Genomic DNA, 22,224 nt, shown 5'->3' with positions numbered 1-22,224 from the left:
CAACTTGGTGTGATGAAATGTCAAGCCACAATGTACTGGTACTGCATGCTCTCAACTGTCACAGTACCTCTCTCTAACCAGGACTATCAAGGAGAGAAGAGTAAAGTCATAGAATTGAAGGTACCAACAAATTGTTGGGGAACCTAGAAAACATACTTGGCAATTAACCTGTGAAGGACTTTGGTTCCATCAAAAGAAGAAGTATTACTCCTAGACATTTTATTGCTACAGATATTATAGCTAAGCACAGGCTTCAATGTGCCATCTGGCTTCTCCTATCCCTAGCTCGACAGACATGAATTTTAACTTTTCTCTCTGCAGTTCAACCCATTTTGTTGTCAAAGTACAGGATAGACATGACATACACTTATTCAGTTGCTACATGACAATTTTAGAGGGAAAAGAAAAGTTTCCAAAAGTCACCTGAGTTTTGTCACTTCTAGGCAAAATAAGAAAGGGGTAGTTTGTAATGGTGTCCTTCAATGTCAAAGGTTCTGCTCCTTGCCGTACTGGCCCACCTAGTGATTTCATCCAGCTTATTGAGAGACCCCGGTCCAGTTCAACACCAAATAGCAGGCAGTATGTTCCAGGGACATCCGCAGTCATACCTCCCCCTTTAACAAGGTCACAAAGTGGTAACAGCATTATACAAACTACTGGTGGAAACACCATGAATGCAGCAGATCCACGGAATTCTCCAGTACATCAACAGCAACAATCTCCAGTGTCAACCACCCCGAGTAAAACAAGTCCACCTTCAGGAATAACATTGAACACCACTGTTCAGATTATTCAGGTAACTGAGACCATGGCCAAACATGGTATATGTATTGTTCTCATACTATTTTTGCAGTCTTGTATGTTTATTTTATTGAACATCTTACTTTCAACTATGGAAGTATCCCCACGCTTCCTGTTTTCTTCAGTAAGTGGATTGTACTGTAGAAATGCAAGAACCATAGGGTCTTGGAATATATTTGCATTAAGTGACATGTTTCACTTTCATATGGCCTAGTAAACCACATGAGAGGATAGACAAACTAAAGAGTAAATTAATATATTTTGAGTCAAAGATAAGTCTATGGATCACCAACCTTATTGTTAGCATTTTCTGTGAGCTGCTAAATTTTTGAATCCGATTTTATCACACATTTACAGGGCTCGAAAAATATTTGAACTCCACCTTGCCCATTGGGCAAGTAACTCTCAAATTTTTCTTGCCCCGGGCACTTCCCCACTTGCCCAAGTTTTCAAATTCATTAATAATTCATGAACCCAAAAAAGGAAGTCAAACTACGGGCGTGTTTTAATGTAACAAACCCATCTTGACTGTAGTCCTCTTAGTGCTGATCACCTTCATGTTTACGCCATTATATTGTAATACTTCCACAACTTTTAACTTCTTCATTCCGCTTTTATGAAGTTGTACGGTTTGCAGTAATTAACTTTGTTACTCTACAGCCTTGAATAAATTTGTTCAGTTCGTCGAAGATTGCATTCGACTCCTTGAATGTTCGCCTGCGTCTTTTCTAGCTCCACGAAATCACTGTGAAGAGAAGCGCGAGAAATTTATAACACACAGAGTTAACAACAAGTCGCCTTCTCACTTCAGTTTTGATATAGGCACAGTGTCGAATTTGAAAAGCCGGCGAGAGCAAATTTTTTTATTTGGGTGAATGAAAAATAGTTCCAGGAACTCTGAAAGTATTTTGATGACTTACTTATTGATTTCTTTTTAATAATACAATAGTTTTCATTTTGCGCAGCGGTGCCCAAGTATTTTATCACTAGCAAACTTTCATGTTTCACCAAAACAGAGGTTTACCTCGATTTTAGCATCAAAAATACTGGCTTCGTTTTCGTGGTAGAAATATGTGGCTTTTTTTGCGTACAATTTCTACAGCTTTAATATATTGTTGTTGAGTTAAGTTCTGTACAAAGAAACTGGAAAATGCACACAGAAAATTGCTAAAATTTTAAGGAATAACTACCACGTTTTCGTGCCCAACGCGGCTATTTTTAATCCTGGAAAGAAATTTGACTGGGGCAGATTTTGATCATGTGCTAGGCAACCACTTCTGAGCCATAAGCACGTGTCACGCAATCAACAAAACAACGCTATAAATTGTAATTTTCATCAAGCTTGATCTAAACACTTGTATTGATTACCCTTGAAACTAAAATTTACCTTTTCCTCTCAAAATCGTTATCAAAAATTTAGTTGGCGAATGGCTTGCCTGGGTCCTTACCCATGGGGCAGGCAAGGAGAAAAAGTTTCTTGTCCGAAGGAAAAATCTACTTGTCCCAAACGACCAGATGGGGGTTTTTTTGAGCCCTGATTTAGTTCTTTTTTTTCTTTCTTCTTCTTCTTTTTGATACGTCTGGGGAAAGAAAATATATGTTATTTGCCTGCTGGAAGGTCTGTATAGGGAGAAACTGTGGCAGAGGTCTTGAAAATTTTCATTTTCAAGTCCAAGGTCACAGTTTTTCTCTATATCGACAGACCCTAAGCAGTAAATAACTTATTTTTTTACTCTCTCCCTCTCTCAAACCAATTTTTTAATTGTTAACCTTTCCCACACAGACATTGTGCATGTGTTACTGTGACCATGGGCAGAGATAGGAAAACCCAAACTACATTAGGAACCAATTACATTACAGGATTTGTTACCCTGCCCTCCTGGAAAAAGTAAATTACAATTATGTTCATTTTATGACTGTTTATTCCTTTTGTGGTTTTATTCTCCAGTCTCCAACAAACAATCCTAACAGTGCAGCATCAACATATGGTAACCAAAATCCACAGGTGTTCAGCTACCCAAACTTGCCACCTGGTTGTCTATCTGGTGTCAGCCCTTCACTTCCAATGGGCTTGTTCACCTCACCAGGCAACACTCCTAGGGGTAACATACCTCCTCGCTGGCCTACACCCATTGCTGTTGCTCCTGTCTCCAGCAGTGGAAATGCTGTGTCCGAAGAAGAGTCTACAGACTACCAGATGGTGTCAGGGTTTGGGAGCATGAATCCTGATGAGGGCATGCTGGAAGGTTGGTGTCAGGTACATTACCATCTGCCTTCTTAATTTATGTGTTACTTGGAATGCCAAGTTCAGTCCTAAAGTTTCACTTTCCAAAGTGATCAACCAATAACTTGTGTGACAAATACAAAATTAGAAAACAAGTTACCGTGTACTTGTAGTCCTTTCAGTTCTCCTGACTGCATGTATTGTAAACAGTGTTCCAAATTTTGTTTCAAGGATCAAATCCTATGATTTTTTATGTTTCTCCAACTCTAGAGAGGAATTTCTACCCAGTGAACAGCACAGCAGAGTCAATGGATGTTATGTCTGCTCGGATATCATCCTGAACAACTTGCCACCTATACACCACACAGCTTGGTGACAAGCAAATTAAAATAGCCAACCACAAGCTGGCAAATCCACACCTCGCAAGTCATAAATGAACATAAAAAGTTGTACATTATGGTGTAGGAAAAAGCATACCTGTTACTTGGTATGTCAAAGTTTACCATACTGAATACTGACTAAGACCACTAGCAAAAAACACTGAGCACTGAAAAAGAATGGCTCAGTTGGATCCAAAAAAGTTTGGTTGTCATATTTTAAGTTATTGTTCTTCTGTAAAGATTTCTGCATAAAATATTAGAAGCATTCATGTACAAACCAAAGAATTTAGAGGCTTTTTAGAACAATAATTGTACACAATACCATATTTATAAAATGCATTAGTAGAGTATTTTGGAAAGTGAAATTAAGTACATTCGCAATATTTAGAATATTTCCATGCGTAAACACATAATTAATAGAATAGTTCAAGTTAAGTTTCTAAATGCTAACACAGTCACAGTATTATTCAAATCTTGTCATAGGTGTAAAAGCTTGGTGTTTGTCGGCAGAGAGAGTACAAATTATCTGTATAAATGCTGTTTGTAAAAATTGTGAACCATTTTGTGGATGACTGGATGAGTGAATTTTTTTTTTTTTTTTGAAATTCAGTGAAAGTCAGCATATACATTTTAAGTATGTTTTTTGGTGTAATTTATTGTACTCTTAAACTGCATTCATGGCTTTCTATGGACCATAATGATACTCATATAATGGCTGGTTTTACTGTTATTAGTTGATCAAGTGTTCACCAGAGAAATGTCATGTTAGCGAACAGGACATCGTTTGTCAAAAATAAGTTGGTTTGGTCTGGAAAAGACAAACTCCATTGTATTCTTGCTAATGGTGGTATAGTGTGCAGGTAAATTTCAGTTTTAGTTGCAGTGTAAATGAAAAGGAAAATGATTTTATTGCCATGATTATGTGACAAAGTATGAATAGCCCTCTTTATACACCTCTTAGAAGAAATGTTGTCAACAAAAAGTGTTAGCCATAAATGAGGTGACCCAGTGACTTGGAAACTTGCGAACTAGGTCCTTATTCACATGGGGAGTGTTAACATCCTTTTAAGTGTTGAACAAGATCAGCACTCAAGGAAAACTTCTTTGATAGTAATTTATGGACACACTAATTCAGTTTTACCAACATTCCATGGCATTGTATGATTTACTTGGAGAACATTTTTTTTTCATACACACCCCAAACCGACCCTTTCCATAAATTTACAGTTAAGCAGATTGTATTTACAAACCAAATTTAAGTAATATCTGGGCTTGCCAATTGTTCAAAATTTAAATTTCTTTGTGATATAGCCTTCTATTACATACATTTTATTTTCACATAATCGTTACTATTTTGGTTCCCTAGCTTGTGAAGAGTGAAGAGCAGTAATTTATAATGAACATGGTCTGTATTTCAGTAAAGCTTGTCATAATGTGGAAATGCACTTTCCAAGGCTATTAGTTTTGTTTAAAGGTACATGTAATGATTTCCTAGCTCCTTATGTACAGTTAATGTTTTCCTAGCTTTGAGGGTTTTCTGGTCAATTCAAAGCTTGATGAAGAAAGGTTCATGCATCCTTCTCAAAATCTTTAGGAATAATGTATACCAGTACTGGTTCATCATTTTATACAGGATGGGAGATGTTAGTGGACAAAAATGGCCTTTGCAGCAATAGGTCACAAAGTGGACCTCTACCATTATCGCTCCTCCTTTGTCACGGGGCAGGGGGAACAGTTTACTGCTTGGGTATAGAGGAGAATAAAAATTATTACATAGGAATAGATCAATCCTATGTTTATGATTTTTTTTTTCTCCTCATGGGCATAAATTACTCAAAAATCCTCATTATTTCAGGCAAACTTATGGATATGATAAATTGGCAGCAACTTTGCCTGTTACTGTGGCAAATGTGAAAGAACTTTGCTGAGATAGATATCCAGTTTGACTTGTTGCAACTTGTACATCTGTTTTTAAGGAGTGGTCATTATGAACAACCTATTGTTGCAAATGGCCTTACTAGTGCTGGTATAACTACAATAATACCGCTCATGTGCAGAAACAAAATGGTCTAGTCAGTCTTTGTATCACTTTATTTTTTCCACATGTATTACCTTTTATATCAGTTCACCTTCTAGATTATAATTCCCTAAATTTTGAAACTTGAAAATGAATTAAACGTGGCAATGCAAGATATATTTCATCGCTAATTTTGATAGTAATATTATATAATTGTAGAGGAGAAAAATAATATACAGTAGGTAAATTATAGACAAATAGAAATAGAATTGTTTTGTAGTATAACAGGTCTGTAAATAGTCCAGAGAGAGTTCTTGTTTTAATACTAGTCTTGATAAATTTTGTAGTTTGACGAAGATGTGTGGAGATTGTAATGATGAAATGTCATAATACCGTACTTCTAACTGCTGAGAGCAGCTGACTTTGGGCTTACATGTAGTTGTAGAGATTTTATAAATAGGGCTATCTTTTGTAAAAGGGATGCTTTTTTTACTGATAATAGTTTTCCTACAGGACATTTGTATGGTTCAGATATTTTGTAGTCTTCATAAGATAATTCCAGTAATATATTACAAAAATGCTTTACAAGACATCTCTTCATGGTTTTCATTTTTTGTAGAATATTATTAGCAAGTGGCAGGCACACTTAAAAATTTCAGAATGCTAATAGTTTTGTACCTGATTTGCACTAAACAGTTTACAAGCTTTTTTTATATTTTGCATTGGATTGTGGCATGATAATTCTGTCCGTGGCTGTTTGTTTTTATTTATTGTTTTTTGTATTCAAGGATAAAGCAAGAGTAGGTGTTGAAACACTAGCTGCAAGGAAACTGCAACAGTCTGCACAAGCATTCATTCTACAACTCTGAACTGAAGTGAAATATCTATCCATTTATGTCTTAATTGCTTCATTCCCTCTCTTTGCCTGGAATTCTAGTGTTCAATGGACAATTGACCCAGAGACCTCTACAAAAAAAGCAAAATTGGAAATAATACATTGACAGGGCTTTGTAGAATTTTTTTCTTTTTTTTTTGAGCTTTTGTTCTTTTGTTGGGGTTACCTTGCACTGCATATGTTTTGGTTTCTATCCAGGATAATGGCCATATTTTACAGATCTTGGAGATTTTGGTACTGTTTTATGTTGGCTTCAGTGGGAGATTCAAAATTAATGAACTATTGTTTTACTGCCTACTTAGACCGTTTAATACTTGGTGGATAGAGCTAAGAGAAAGGAAAGTGGCCTGACTTAATTTAAGAACTGTTATAGTGTTTTGAGTACCCAACTATGCAGAAATGCCAAATACATTTAATGCTACTGACAATAAATTCAAGTTTCCATTCGAGAGTTTAACTACTTCATTTCTTTGAGCTCAGTCTGTTGCTTTGGTGCACCTAAATGCTTAATTATTTTACAGTTTTGCACAGATTGTTTTTGGAGATGTAGAGTACATATCAAGATTCCAGTACAGACACAATTGTAAATTATTTTCTTAAAAGGGCAATTCCTTGGGAAACAATTGTTACAACTGTGTAATCTTACATGTACAAGCTGTTACTGATGTGAAATTAAAGGAAAACAAATTTGTGTCTGTAGTTGTCTGCTTATACCCATATCACCTACTACAATAATGGTGAAGGTTCTGTCTTCTTATATTAGTGAGCAATTCCAAGACAGTGTATTGTGCCATACACATCTTTGATCCCTTTACACCAACCACAATTTATTTATAAGTATGCCTCAAAATATTAGATGACATTATTTTTCACGAATGAAATAAGCAATGGACTTAAAGGGCAGTTTTCACAGTTCAGCGCATGTCTCAAAATCAAAATACTTTTGTTCGCTTCTTATCAATGTTATCACTTCAAAAACCCCACTCAGATGTAGTTCAGTAATCACACGCTATAGTTTGTTGTGGTAGAATGATGGATGACCAAAATTCTCAGAAGATTTCATTAGATCTTACCAACACTGTCAACCGATGAGTTTAGTTTTGACCTGTATGATTTATTCTACGGTTGATGATTTTACAGCTATTTACATGCAAAATTAGGTGACTTGCTTCTGATTGGTTAATAAACAATGCAAAACTGGGCCTGTGCCAAAAAGTGTGCACAGGCGAATAAATAATACAGACATGCGCAAATCCATGAAATCCTTCCCTTTAAGGTCACCAGCAACCAAAACTGTTGTGATGCACAATGCACGACATGGAGTCACTGAAATTCAGATTATGATGAACTTGAATATTATTACACTCAGAATGATCAAGTTGCACAAGTAAGAAAGTCACTAATCCATAAAATTGCAATTACACCAGGAGATGTGGGGATATTTTTGAGTCCCCAGATAAATGGCTCCTTTAATAGGTAATTATTTCAACGTTTCCCTATTCTAAGGAGACTCGGAGGTCAGTTGAATACACATGAAGAATCCTTGCAAGTAGGGCATTTTTTTTTAAAGAAAACAATATTGGTAGCAGATTAGTTAACACTCACTCACAAGTAGCCAGGGAATCTTTGAGGCACTGGGCATAAGGGGGAGAGGGGGGGGGGTGGTCAGCAAATATTGATGATAGGCTTGATTATTACCTGTTTTTCAGGAATATAGGCCAATGCTTGCTCTCAAGATACTTTTTCCTGGGGTGGAATGAAGACTGAACTTGACAGCAGCAGACATTAAGCCTAAGAGGCACCCAGAAATGGGGAGGCACCTGACTGGTAGTGTTCAGGCATGACAAGATTGCATTTCTCAAGGCCATGTTACTCACATTGCACATCTTGCCTGAAATTGATACTAAAATTGGAAAACTTCTGGGCCCAGTCTAAAGTATCACAAGGACTACATTAGCCATTTTCATGAACAACACCATAGTTCTGACCTGTCTCAATCTGTCAGAGTTATTTTACGAACTGCTACCAAAACCATAAGATATATGTAGCCTGAATTTCAGATGACTCTTGCGACCAGACTTGAGGCTTGCAAACTGAACCTTGCGTATGAAAACGAGTTTGGCCTTACATCAAGATATGCATATTTTCTTTCACAATTTGTATTAAACCACAGGTTTAAAGGCAAAAATTGTCGGGTATTTTTCAAGCATGTTATTTCTTGCGTGTCCGCCATTAGATGTTGTTCAGAAGAATTAAGCAAGTAAAGGTTAAGCCACTCGATATTGCCACTGAATAATAGATTCAATTAAAGTAAACTCCCTTTTCATAGAAGAAGGAGCCATTGATATTTTAAATTTCTGCATAAAGTGTGGGCGAATAGGCTTAGGTTTTCAAACAAGCTTACCGTTTTGGAAACGAAACCTTGACAAGTGGATCTTCTTGCGAAATATAACTTCTCCTCCGTCTATTCTGGGGTGCAGCTCCATTACCTCAATGTTGACAACTATTAGTACCCTTATATCTGAGCAACAGCACAGAATTTCGTGTACGGTTTAGTGTAAAAAATTGCCAGCCTCTAAAAACTTGTGCACATGTTTCACACTTGTGTCTTTGGGGAGCATGTGTGATGAGTGGCAGCCGCGTCTACCGGCAAATTTTCGCGCGCTTTCAGTCTGCACGGCCTGATCACGTGACGAGTGGCAACCTCGTTCCCAGGGTAGACTTCCGCTGGAATATCAAAGATGTGGGGTGCTTTCTATTATGCCAAACCGACTATGGCCAGTCAGCGACCAGTGGGAATACCTGAGGAAAATGGAACGACATTTTTCGATCAAAGCGGGCCAACTAAGGGGAATGGCTCTTACGATTTTTTATTCCTTTCCCAAGGGCAATGAACCGGTTTGTTGAAATGGAACGGCAAATAATTTCGATAGGAATATCGGGACCACGTCCAGAGGTGATCCCGAATATTCCAGTCGGGCGGAAGTGCAACGGACCTTTCCATTTGACTTCCGACCAAAAGTTCCGGAATCTTTGGGGTCCTTTGACATAATCGAAGGCACCCGTGGCTTTTACCCGCTTCCAGATTAGGAGTTTTTCCTATTTCAAAACAGCCAAGCTTATAATTCTGGTAATTCGGGTTAGCTTACTCTAGGTTAGTCCATCGCAGTTTTTCCAAGAATAATTGTCCCAAAGAAATTAGGCGTATTCTTACTTATAATCCATCAAAAATTTTCGCTGGCGCACGATTGGTCTAAATACGTCACGTGACCGAATATTCTCCAGCTAAAACTGGGGAACATCCGAGAATATTCCTGTTCGCATCTCGGAACAGATAATGTCCACGGACAAATATCCTAGCATATTTTCGCCTCAAATGAAGACTATTGTTTATACATATTTAGAGCATAGAGTTGTTGTTCATATACCTATACCAGGGACGTAGCGAGCCTATAGGTCCGTAGGCCTGGGGCTACAAGTTTTCAGCCTACCCGCTCTACATATTATTGTGCTGTTGTAAGGGATAACCAATTTCCTGAAAATTCTTCACAAACAATGAAAGAGGATCGTCTTAATGGACTTGCACTAATGCATATTCATAAGCATGATGTTTCTTTGAATGCTGAGATATCCTTGACGATTTCGCAGCCTGTGGAAGCAGGAGGATGGAGATCCTCTTCTAGGCTACCAGGTAGTTCTACTCTCTCAAATGGCAAGAGAAAAAGTTTGCCATTTTAACCTTTCGTACTCCCGATCTGACCTTAGCAAAACGGCGACAGTCGAGCGGCAAATGTATAATGATTAGAGGCACCAGTGGTTCTATTAATATATCTAAAAGCGGCCACAGGTGGATCCAGGGGTAGGATTGGGGTTTGCAACCCTTCTAGGAATAGTTTTTTTTTTTGTTTCCCAAACTTGTGGGCGTGGTAAAGGGGAGTCAAATCACACTCATTCGTGGCAAATAACACGGTCAATTTACACTTCACGACAAACAAAATAGCCATTTCTCGTTTAGTGAATACTGGATTATGACAATTTTGGTTATCTAGTTCTCTCTGATTACGGTAAAATTCAGGGTATATATCTTGCCTTCACAAACATTTTTCGAGTCTGAGTAATGTATGAATGAAACGGCGTTTTAGAAGTTTCAGTTAAAAACATTTCCCGGGGCAACATGCCCCCGTACCCCACTAGAAGGCGCTCGATACACGCCTTCGGCGTGATAACGACTTTCACATTAAAAACAGGCCTGCAACTATTCAAAAACCTCGGTACGCCCCTGTATACCATGATGGCTAAGCCAATTAAAACTCTTGAATTGCATTATCCAATGATCCAGTTTTTGATATATTTTATTGAACATATTCACTATAAAAAATTTGATTTTTTAGAAATCTTCATTACAAGAGAATTATCAAGCTATAAAAGCGATATAACAAATGACTTCATAATATAAACTTCCCGCGAAGTTGGGCAAACACAAGAATAGTTCGTGAATCGCGAGCCAAAGGCAGGCAATAAGCCATTTCAGCGACGCATACATTTTACAATATATTATAGTTAACCAACACAACAAACAGTTTGTGGTGTTGGAAGAACACTCGAAAAGCTTCAGTTTTTAATAGGCCATTTCCGATTTGCCTTTTGCCTCTGTGTTAAAACGACACTTCGTGCGAAACCATTGGTTACATGAAAATGTTTCCCCCTGACAGATTTATTAAAATGCAAATCACTCATTTCAAATGAAAGGTTTTGCTCTAGGACTCGTTTTCAAACAGAGGCACAAGGTGACTCGGAAATGGCCTATTAAAAGCTGAAGCTTTTCGAGTGTTCTTCCAACACCACAAACTGTTTTGTTGTGTTGATTAACTATAATATATTGTAAAATGTATGCGTCGCTGTGGTCGACTCTACTGGAACAATATAGTCAACAAATGGCAAAAAAAAATCGTCCACGAGCACCCCCGTCCTTTTTATATGCCCCCCCCCCCCTCCTCGGGCAATATAGCCGTTGTAAGTTGTAATAACGAGTGAAAACGCCCGAAAGAGGAATGGATAGAACTTAAGATCATCGTAAATGACAACTGGCGTAAAACATTAAAGGAGCTACGTCACGGTTTGCGCGTCTTAAAAGATTGGCCTAAATTTTTGCAAGTTCGTCGTTTGCCATCCATGTCAGTCTTCTCCATCCTTAACCATCCTTGTTCCTTTATGGTTTTATATTGTCTCTTTGGTGTTTTTCTATCTCAGTACACTAGCATTTTCAGATTTCCTTCGATTTAAAGGTAATTTTGTTGGGGGACGAAAATGCCGTGACTGAGCTCCTTTAATCAATGAGATACTATTCAAAAAAGTCACATTGATACTTGTCTAGTGCTACCATTTTAATCAGTTGAAGGAATTATACAACATGGTTTTGGTTTTAATCCTGATTGGTTGAAAAAAACGGCGTTTGCCCTGATTGGTTAAAACGAGTGGTACGAGACTTTTTAATCAATTATAGAGCTTAGCAAGCATAGAGCCAAAGCACAGACCAATTTCACTGTTGGAAGGGATTCTACTTACAAGTGGACAAGTGAAGATAAAGAAGAAAATTATTAGTTAAAGTTTACCGTTATTTGTCACGATGCAACACCAAATTATCAGAACTATGTAAGGCGATCTGCTGGGAGAATTTTACAATATCTGTAGCTTACTCATTGCGCTTCCTCGCCAAACATGCCACCAGCATTTTTAGCGCTCATCCTTATTAAGGCCGTTAGGGCATGTAAATGAGTTTTTGATGAGTGAGACGGTTCAACACTTCTAGTTGATTTCTTGGCCAATACTTGTTCCCTGTAACGCTTTTCTTTCGAAGGGCTCCTTTGCAGCTGCCTTGGTTCTTTAGACGAGTCTTTAGTGGGTGCTTCCGTGGAAGTTTTATCGCGTATAGATACTTTTTCTTCCTTGTACATCGACTTTCTCGAAGGTAACGCACCTAACGACCCATACAACCGTTCTCTTTTGTTTTCAGTAGCGGAGGAAGTAGCTAGCGTCGTCTTCGCTTCACCACATACTCTTGTTTTCCTATGGCTTGTTGAATGCGTACTATATAAATCACGTCTTAACTTGCCACTTTCCAGTCTTGACAGTTCTCCAGCTCTGAGCATTCTTCTCAATGCTGAATTTTCGCGATCATGATTCTTTTTAACATCTGCATCTACATCATCGAAGTCGACTTCGAACAAGTTACTAATACCTTTAGTCTCAGTTGTGCCAGGTTTAAGGTGTAAGTCACTACCACTGGCTATATCTGCTTTTGAATTAAACACGGATGCTTCAGAGGAGTCGTGTGGTAGAAACGTCCTGGTTCCCTCATGAACAGAGGTTCGAGGTAGCACATCCGTATCTTTGAACGTAAAACTCAGCTCGTCACGTGATCGTTCCAGCCCGCGCCTCCTTGAACCGTCAAAGCTGCTGGGGATGTTGCCAAGGTAACATCCACCAAAACGAGGCTGATTATCGTCAGAAGCAGTTTCAAACGGCTTTTCTCTTAAAGCTACGGACACGTCACCATTGTGAATGGTCGTCTTGCTTTTCTCGTTCCTATTTCCATTTGTGCTGCCACGACACAACTCTCTGAGCTCATGCCTGGGATTTGTTGGCTTGTCCAGTGCACTTAGCAGCTTTGAATCGTGCTTATAACTATCTGGCGTTGCAAAACTCTTACAGTCATTTTCATCGCGAGACTCGCTACATTCAAGCTTCAGCAGTTCTAGTTCTTTTTTTAATTCATCCAGTTGTCTTTTAGTGCCAGTTATGGTTCCATCGCTCGGCATTTTCGTTGAGTCATTTGTCAGAGCGATGTGTTCCGATTCACCAATTTGCCGACCTGTGTTCTCTAAAATTCCTTTGCTTGGTACGCGCCTGGAGGCATTTGCAAGAGAAACCTGCAGCTTCTCCCGGGCAATACGGGATTTATTTTGGCTCAGTTCCCCAAGGTAAGTCAACTCGGAGCCCATTCGCTCGGATTTAAGCCTACGTTCTTTAAGCTGCTGTCTCTTAAGTTCCCTTCTCACTTTTCTCTGCTCGAATGAATCGTACACTTTCTTAGATTTGCTGGAATAAACTTGGTGCAATGCTTCCAGGTATTCCATGAATTTTTCTTCACACTTTTGGTTCATGATGGCGTCTACCCGTAAACCTGTTCCAATATTTAACTGCTCAGATGACACTTTCAAGGCAAGGCTGATCTTTTCAGCTGCTGAGCCAAATTCTAAGACCTGCAAAACAATTGATGTATAAACCAAATTACCTTTCAGTCGAGATAAAAGTGGAATAATCTTCAAGTGGGGTAAAAGAGAACGCCAAAGATGTTCTCTTGATAAGACAAAAAGACACAAGGATGGTTTTGACTGGAAAAGAATGAGACCGATTGCAATGAGTATGAACTTGAAAAATGGTTATTTTTTTCAAGATGTAGCCACCTTATATGCAAGCTTTGAGGCTACAATCAGAAACAGAAGTGTTAAAGGGGTTCAGTCACGGCATTTTTAATTATTTTGGCCATGGACAAAATTACCTTTAAATTAAAGGAAACCTAAAAATAATAGTTTGCTACGATAGAAAAACATCCAAGAGATTATAATAACCCATCACGGGACAACGTTGGTTAAGGATGGAGAAGATTGAAACGGATTACAAACGGCGAACTTGAAAAGTTTAGGCTAAATTTTAAAAGATGCGAAACCGAGACGATTGTAGTTTCTATTAAGGCAGATTATCATCTTGGGAATTCTAACAGAAAACCGCAAATCTGCACATTAATATATACCTATCTCTGTCCCAACCAATGTTGGGATTTACATAACTTTACGAGAAATCGTCGCAACTGCCCAACATTAAATAAAGGGGAGGGGGTTAGAAAATCATCAACTCCAGATTAGATGAATTTGGGACAGGGGTGCACACTGTATGGGTTCTTATTGCACGATCGCTGACGCAATAATTCAAGTTTTGAGGAACCCACCCACAAAATATTATTTGTCATTGTGGCTCACACATAACTTTTGATTACCAAGTCAGGAATAACACCCTCAATGATCTTGTTCAAGAGCAGACATAGCACTGTACCATCTTGAAAGCTACAACATAAAACGGAAATAAGAGGAAAGAACACTTCGTCTAACTTAAGAAAATATCATATGAACAACTAATGATACTTCAGCCAGAGAAATAATCAAACAACCACTAAATTTCCACTGTCATAGCTGACCACTTAGTTGCCTAAAGACAATATTAGAGAGTTTAAGAATGACGTTTACGACAAATGGCAAACGGCAAAAATTGTCTCTAATGCTGTTTTATTTTCCACTAATCCTTAAATCGATCCAACACAAATAAATAGTGGCTGGCTGCCTGGCTCCACTAGCCCCTATCGTTACTCCAGGCAGCTAGTACTCTAACTTTTACTTTTAATATTTTCATTGAACATTGCAACTTTTTAAGCAAGAGTGAGCGCAAATCAAGGTTGATTGATTGATTGATCAATTGATCGATTGATCGATTGATCGATTGATCGATTGATCGATTGATCGATTGATCGATTGATCGATTGATTGATTGATACAGAAAAGTCTCCTATTCATTGCAAATATGAATATTCCCCCTTTAGTGTACATTGAGCTAAATAAGGGGTAGTTGTGATGAACAGCTCCCGAAAAAAATTGTTGGCCATCTGTTGGTCAACTGTTTGTCAACTGCCAGCTGCCTGTCTGTCAACTGTCATAGTTGCCATTTGCAGTAAACGCCATTCTTTATCTCTCTGATGATAAAAAAAACTGCAACCAGTTTCAGTAGTACGGATATCGTTATCCAAAGGTCCACACACTGAAACTTTGATCTCTTTTAATTCCCTCTAGGCTCAAAATATGAATTCTCCTTACTGAGTGTAACTAACACAACTCTTTTATTATAGTTCTTAGAATTTGGTTGTACACATGCATCAGAAAGATATATGATCCCATAGCTGATAATTTTCTTGATTCTTGATACCTGCCTACTTGGCAAACAGTGACATGGTATTAAGAAGTTAGATGTGATCACTTTTATAGAAAACATGTAAAAGGGTTGTTTTAGCCTGTGAGCAGGCACTGGCTAGAAGTATCTGTTGGAAGGGCCAATAACGAAATGGCTGAGAGTGAAGTGGCCAAGAGGGGACTGAGGGGGGGGGGGGGGGTGTTGGAGTTGGGGCATCCCCCCCTCCTCTCTCTCTCTTCCTCCTCTCTCTTCTGTCCTCTTTCTTCCCACTTTCTCTTCCCCACATCCTTGACTGGAGAGCCTGTTCACAGGCTGGTATTGTTGTCCCTCTAGAGATAAGGAATGAAGATTGGGAAAGCTTTTTGAATGGAAAAGGGCATAATTTAGGACAGGGATTACTGAGAAGGCTGGTTAAGTGTGCAAAAAATGTAAAATTTCCACTTAATAAAATAATAATGACTAAATTATTAAACCTGGAAGCAGGCGAGAAGACTATAGGAAGCAAGAAAACCTAGCCACACCCCTCACCCCTACTTTTATCCCCAACTACACATGGAATAAAGCAAAAATACTTACCTCTGAAAATCAACAATTTGTTTTCCAGTAAGCTTTGATACCCAGTTAAAAGTCAACAAGTCATCTTTGTGCTCCAGTTGTTCAACTTGACGATTATGCACTAAAATAAGATAATGACATTGTTGACTTTCTTGGTCATAAGACAAAGATCACACTGCCATGGTCTCAGATTTTTCCCAAATCATAACCAAATGATTAAAAATAAAGGTAGTCTGGGAGTTGCAGCAGAGGTACCATTTTGGCTGCTCACTCAAGCTTGGTCTTTGTTTCTTCAGTGGATGAAAGCAACACTCATTTCCCCAACCTCACTTTCAGGGTCTCAGCCTAGAAACAAGGTTGTCACTTCCCCTAGAAAGTGGCTGGTAATGGAGCCTTTGTGCAGCAGAGAACTTCAAGACGAAACAGCAAGCTGGTAAGCCCTGTCAAAATGCTTTGTAGTAGCAGGCAGGATAACAGATGTATTGGGCAATGAAGCTCAGAGAAAGATCTTTTATTGGCCAGGATTAGTTAAATGCACTGTGAAGCAGGCAGCAAGTAATTTGCTGCAGACAACAGAATTGCCAACTGCTAGCGCATTGTGACAGGGCTTGCTGATACAATAATTATTATACCATACAAGGTTCTGTGCTACTGTATTGTCTTTGAGTTATCTTCATAACAGAATTATTGGTACCTGCACTTGAACCAAAGTGTCTCTGGAGGCTATGGCATAAGGCAAGCACCACCTTGAGATTTCCTTTCACTACATCTGGGAATTAAACAATGACATTTTACATAGCATAAATGTGGCTAAAGAACAACAATAGTACAAAAATAGCATTGATTATTATTAGTATACTTATTAACTGTAACAAGGCTATTATTTTTAGTGTATTTCTTGCTCAAAAAATCTACAACAACATACATTTTGGCCTATTAAGATGGATTCCACTCAAAGTTTGAGCAATAAGTGCAAAAATTATTTACTAAAAATCTACTCATAGCATGGTAACTTTGGGAATATTAAAACAACTCTTTTTAGTTCATTTCTCTAAGGGACCCTGTGATTAAATTCTCAAGCATTCTCAAGAAAGTTAATGTCAAACCTCGTAAAAATGCTTAAAGCGTTTGTTATTGTGTTTCTTACTGACATGAAACGCCTGTTTTAATTGAAATATGGATAACTTTAAGTTCAATTTTCCCTCATGGAGTCAGCTTGAGAGCTTAAAAGTCTTGATAAGTTCTTCTAAACTGTATTCAAAATATTACCATGCCATGAGGTTTTTTCAAGGTAACTCAATTTTTGGGCCATTATTCCCTGAATGTTGGAAATCATCTTAAATTGTTATTGAGTTCTCAGAATTTGAAGTTTCTGGAAATGCAAGTGAAATCAAAGTTAATTCACAATTAATTTCACAGGGCTCCATGTCTTTACCCCAGTAACCCACACAGTAACAGAAAATTAGGAAAACAAAGATCATTGAGGGTATAAAAGAATGGTTCCTCTGTTTCTTACCATCAGCAGTAACACCATTGATTGACACACCATAATGCTCCAAAAACTCCAGACAGGTCTGGATATTTTCCATCTTCTGGACATCTAGTGCCGGCTTTATGTGGATTTGAGGTGGGTACTCCCCAGCTGTGGAGCAGATTATCAAGAAAAACATGATTACAAAAATGAATAAAATTGAATGTAAAACAATCCTTATTATTTTGTTGATTGCTAAAACAATATGGACTGGGAACTGGTCTAACTCCTGTTGCCAATTGGGAATTAATATGATGGTAAATCACTTACAGTGGAGGTGTGGTAGCTTATGGTTAATGAACTCGCCTCTAGATCAAGCAGTCTGGGTTTGAGCTCTGGCCAGGGACATTGTGTTTTGTTCTTGGGCAAGAAACTTTACTCTCAGGGTGCATCTCTCTACCCAGGTGTATACAAAGGGCACCGGCAAATTTAATGCTAATGGGAAAACCCTGGGATGGACTACCATCCCAAGCAGGTGGATTACAAATACTCCTGGTCGCTTCATGCTACTGTATGAAACTGGAGATAAGCGCGGCACTTAGCTCATATGCATCCATTTTATGTTCACTTACAATAACTTGTTCCATTACGGGCTACATTCTTAACATTGGTTTTGAACAGCCTCATTAGGAGAGTGGCAAATATGCATGGTCAAAGAAACTATCTGTTAACTTATTCATTTAATAAATAGTTATGTGAAGGAACATGTACAAAAGTGCCAAGTAATTGCATAAAGCAGGAGGCTCAGCACACTTAGCCAATAGCTAGTGCAATGGATTCTGAATTAAAATATGTGCAACTTAAGTCCTGGCTGGGGTTGCAGTAGTAGAAAAAAGACAAAGAGCAACGTATTTGGCTGGTTACTCTGCTGGTCAGAAATATTTTTCTGATTCTTTAAAACAATTTGATGGAAGCTGCCTACTCTAGAAATTTACCCTACTAGCAGTTAGTTTCAGCAAAGAAGAAGCAAACTGCTCACAGGATACTAGCAATTACACCAGCTACTTTGAGACATTCTAGCAACACTGCGGTATAAACCCACCTAACATCTCTACCAGACTCAACAGGGTAATGCCATCTCCTAAGTCTCTCGCCAAGTCTGTGATTAAAAACTGGTCTAAGCTGTGTTGAAGGTATGTGTTAGCCCATGTGGTGAACATCTGTCAATGAAAAGGAAAAATTTATGTAATAATTTAAAACTACACAAGGGGCAATCAATCAAAATGGTAAAATCCAAGACTGACAGAGATTCTAAAACTCCTGTTTGAAAATATGTGACGAAGACTGGAACAACTGTATACTTGGAGACAAATGAAACATGACGACAAGACCAATAATTTGTACTTCTAGGTATTAATTGCTACCCCTTATACAGCACAAAAACATACCAACAGCTGTGACAGATACATGGGGGGTGGGGTGGGGAGGTGGGGGACTTGAAGTGAAGATGAGTCTCTTTACGAGTTTAATTCAATCATCCAGACAGGCATACCCATCCCTTTCACATAATAGCTCTCCAGGATAAAATTATGCATACATGTATGCCATAATGCACTTTACAACATTTGAATTATTAAACTCAGGGGTGTGCTCTGACTCAGCATGTATTGGCTCCCACGTCAATGGCCATCGGTCCATTAATGGTTTCACCACACCACACCTACCTTTGAATACATGTGAACATGCCCAACCACAACATTTTGCCCCAATTATCTGCTTTACTTTTTGAACAGTTATACAACTTCAAACACCCCGGAGTGGATCTAGAGGGAGTTCAGGGTTCAGTCAAACCCCAAAATTAGGAAAATGAGACATTATAACACGCTGACTTTGCCTCAGAATTCTGGATATCCCATTTTAAAGGACCTCAATTTTAAAAATTTTCTGAAGGAGGATGCCCCCAGACCCCCTATATCCCTAAAACCCCCTTCTTGAACCCCCTTCTCCAAAATTGTGTATCCACCCCAGAACACCTTTGATGCTTACAGTACCAAAACGCTGTCAAGAGTAACTAGCCAATCTTTAAGCACTTAGGACAGTGATGTATTTAAGCTCTACATAAAAGTTTAGACTATTATTAATCTTTAATTTACTGCCTTTGATATAAATCAAAGGTAGTCTTCCTTGTTAAGAGCATAGACAAAATGTTAATACAAATATTCCTAGAGATTCTTGACTCACCATACATTCATCGTAAGTCTGCTGTCCCAGCTCTGAAGGGTTGCAATGTGTTTTGGTGTTCTTGTACAGCGATGAAGCATTTGGAGAGCATGGTCTCTCCACAGGATGGTCTGATAAGCTAAGTAGCATCTTACTCATACCTGGACTGGGAGTTCTGGATCGTGGAGAAATGACAACCTTGGAATTTATTGGTATAAAACTACCACCATCTTGCTCCAAGGCAAAGGTTGTTGGAGTGTCTCTTTTGCCCAACTTTAAGGGGGTTGTGTCATATCTCACCAGATCTGTATCAGCATGTTTCATCCATGTCTCAAAGTTGACAGTTTCCACAGGATCTTTACTGCCAACTGACAGATGAAAACCACTTTCTCCTAACAAACTTGTTGGGCTTGTTGATCTTGCTGTCATTAGTAAAGACGTCATGTCAGATGCAGAATCAAAATCACTACACACTGATAATGTGCTTGCTGGAAGGACTGATTCATCACCACTGACATATGAAGCTGAATCCCTTAAATGTGCCGCCTTTGATATGAATGGTGTGTAATTTCTAGGTATGTGGTAGTCCACCATTTTTCTTATGCAGTATCCACAAAGACAGGCCTTAAAGATCCATTCATTCACAACTCCATTTAATTTAAGGCTTCAATACTTTCCCACACACATTGTGGTTAAATCAAGTTGCTGTTAATCTAACCTGTTTAAAACTGTAGGAAAAAAATAAGTTCAAAGTAATTAGTAAAGAGACTAACTTTATATTATGTCATTAGCATATATTAAGCATTTCAGTTTCTCACTGAGTTTCTGTCTATTGAAAGGGCTTGATGATAAATAAAGTACTTGTCGGCCTTTGACGTCATTGGCACAAAGAGCCCAAAATTGTAGGCGAGGCACGGCTGCTGATATTGTTACGAGGTAAGTTGCCTGTTACAACACTGTAATTTTACGGCCAAAACTTCATTGGCAAACCTCCATTGTGCCTTACTTAACTGCTTTGATCTTGCTTGGATTTAAGCCCATGACCTCTGGATCAGATGAATTTTGCCTTCAGATTCAGTCACCTACATCTACCTGGCCTTGTAGGTCAGTTGGGGATCTAATCCACAGGTCATGGGTTCAAATCCTGCCATGGTCAAACAATTGTTCATGGCCTTATGGTCTACCATTTCCTTTCTAGGGCTAATGCCTAGAAGGAAGTACATGGGTTGATTTGGTCCAGTACTCCAAATTACTTTAGAGTTTAGCCTGTATAGCAGGCATTTCGAAAAGCATGTGAAGGGTTGCTCACCCAAGGCACACTCGTTCCCTCGCTTGCTTACTTGCTTGCTTGCTCACTTGATCTCCCCACCCCCCTGGAAAATAGAAAGGAAACGTCTGCTATGCAGGCTATTCGGAGTTTCGAGTAAATGGTATGGTATATCATTGCATTTGCAGTTACAAAGGGCCTGTTTGAGGAGACTTAGGAAAGGGAAATATAAACTAGAACTTTTCCCCATACCACTGCTTCTGAAGAATGAACCCTCCCCCCTGACCTCCATTCCAGTCTTGTTTGACCTCTCCTTAATAATTTATAGGTCTATCCCCATTATATGATATCCCCTTGCAACCCATGTATAGGAGAGGACAAAAAGAATGAAATATTCCTAATTTAAGATCTAGGTGAAGGTCCCTAACTTGATTTCGATTATCACAGATATTACAAAAACCCCATCTTGCAATAGAAAAATATATGAAGTTTAGTATGTATGCCCTTTGTGTCGACAGAAAGCGAGGTGTATAAAATGTAAAAGACGGCAGCTACCGTACCGATTCAAACGAAAACTTCTGTTTTCACATTCTTTTCGTACTAAGATTATAAGCTTAACGTTCGACGCATTCAAATAATCCAATTACACATGTTTTAAGAGCTCTATTCTCGTAAAAGGGAACTACATGTACACGAAACGAAGTGATTAACCCACCTTCTTCGTTTTCAAAAGGAAAACAACGGAAAACGTCAACATATGGAAGCACGTATAGCACGTATGTTTTCCTTTGACGGATCAAACGAAGAATTCGGCATGCATCGATCATGTATGAGGTCGCAGCGAGTAAGCTTGACAAAGTATTCTCAAAAAAATGTTCCTAGATTCTACACGCAGAGTAAAATAAAGACCAGTGCTTTACAAACGTTCATCGTCGAGACCAATCGAATTAAGCCGGCCTATATAGCTTCTATTATGCGAAGGAATAACAAAAAATCTCACCTGCTATGCTTTCATCAGTGACTCCAAAGCTGATGTTTACATCACACAATATGAATGATATTTACCGGCTTTGCAGAGTTTGACAGAACAACTTTCATGATGATGAAAGATAAAGCGTCCTAGCGGGTATTTCTCCAGCAAAACGTCACGAAAAGGGACAACGAAGCTAAACGTCGTGACTTCATGATATGCCAGCGTTACTGGGAAGCGATGGAATGAATGATGGAATGTGAACTGCCCGCGACCCGCGGGATCTACTGAACATTGACTCGTTCCCAATTTCTAACGTTTTGCTTGGGGCTCATCCAACAGAAGCTAAGCGTTTCCAAGAAGGGGTACCGAATGGTATTTGCGAGCATTTGCGAACATGCGGGCA

The 22,224-nt window shown here is 38.7% G+C and overlaps 2 protein-coding genes across 7 annotated transcripts in view; one reads left to right on the top strand and one right to left on the bottom strand.

Moving 5' to 3' along the window:
* Positions 1–7,012, top strand: part of LOC110066275 (nuclear factor 1 C-type-like) — a 34,651-nt gene extending 27,639 nt beyond the window's left edge. For 4 of the 5 annotated variants that reach the window (XM_089286949.1, XM_020773488.2, XM_089286948.1 and 1 more), the window contains 3 exons: positions 492–796; positions 2,750–3,047; positions 3,296–7,012. In XM_089286949.1, coding sequence (XP_089143075.1) covers positions 492–796; positions 2,750–3,047; positions 3,296–3,366 — 674 coding nt within the window. In that variant the 3' untranslated portion in view covers positions 3,367–7,012. Of the gene's footprint in view, positions 1–491; positions 797–2,749; positions 3,059–3,295 lie in introns of all 5 variants that reach the window. The other variant, XM_089286947.1, reaches the window with a different exon arrangement.
* A 3,639-nt stretch (positions 7,013–10,651) lies between these two features.
* Positions 10,652–22,081, bottom strand: LOC110065997 (uncharacterized). 2 transcript variants are annotated; one of them, XM_020773196.2, is made up of 9 exons: positions 21,849–22,081; positions 20,891–20,954; positions 19,603–20,309; positions 18,464–18,581; positions 17,407–17,532; positions 16,585–16,659; positions 15,912–16,011; positions 14,374–14,440; positions 10,652–13,579 (listed from the first exon to the last, which is right to left on the bottom strand). In XM_020773196.2, the coding sequence occupies exons 3-9, from the start codon at positions 20,173–20,175 to the stop codon at positions 12,014–12,016; spliced, it is 2,625 nt and encodes an 874-aa protein (XP_020628855.2). In that variant the 5' UTR covers positions 20,176–20,309; positions 20,891–20,954; positions 21,849–22,081; the 3' UTR covers positions 10,652–12,013. The 2 variants fall into 2 exon arrangements, with proteins under 2 accessions (XP_020628855.2, XP_020628846.2); XM_020773187.2 differs by lacking the exon at positions 20,891–20,954 and having other exon boundaries at positions 21,849–22,080.
* Positions 22,082–22,224: the final 143 nt, after the last annotated feature.

Source organism: Orbicella faveolata, unplaced genomic scaffold, assembly GCF_042242905.1.
Source record: "Orbicella faveolata isolate gen_17 unplaced genomic scaffold, um_ofav_v1 contig_14, whole genome shotgun sequence".
NCBI classification, from domain to species: Eukaryota; Metazoa; Cnidaria; class Anthozoa; order Scleractinia; family Merulinidae; genus Orbicella; species Orbicella faveolata.
Note: the sequence above shows the minus strand (reverse complement) of the source record. Positions and strands in the feature narration are given on the sequence as shown.

Excerpts from the sequence above, each read along its gene's own strand:
- LOC110065997 (XM_020773196.2), bottom strand. The coding sequence starts at position 20,175 with ATGGTGGACTACCACATACCTAGAAATTACACACCATTCATATCAAAG. Across the intron at positions 18,582-19,602 it reads AGACTTACGATGAATGTATG|ATGTTCACCACATGGGCTAA; the intron begins GTGAGTCAAGAA and ends TTTCATTGACAG. Across the intron at positions 16,660-17,406 it reads CAATGGTGTTACTGCTGATG|ATGTAGTGAAAGGAAATCTC; the intron begins GTAAGAAACAGA and ends TTTAATTCCCAG.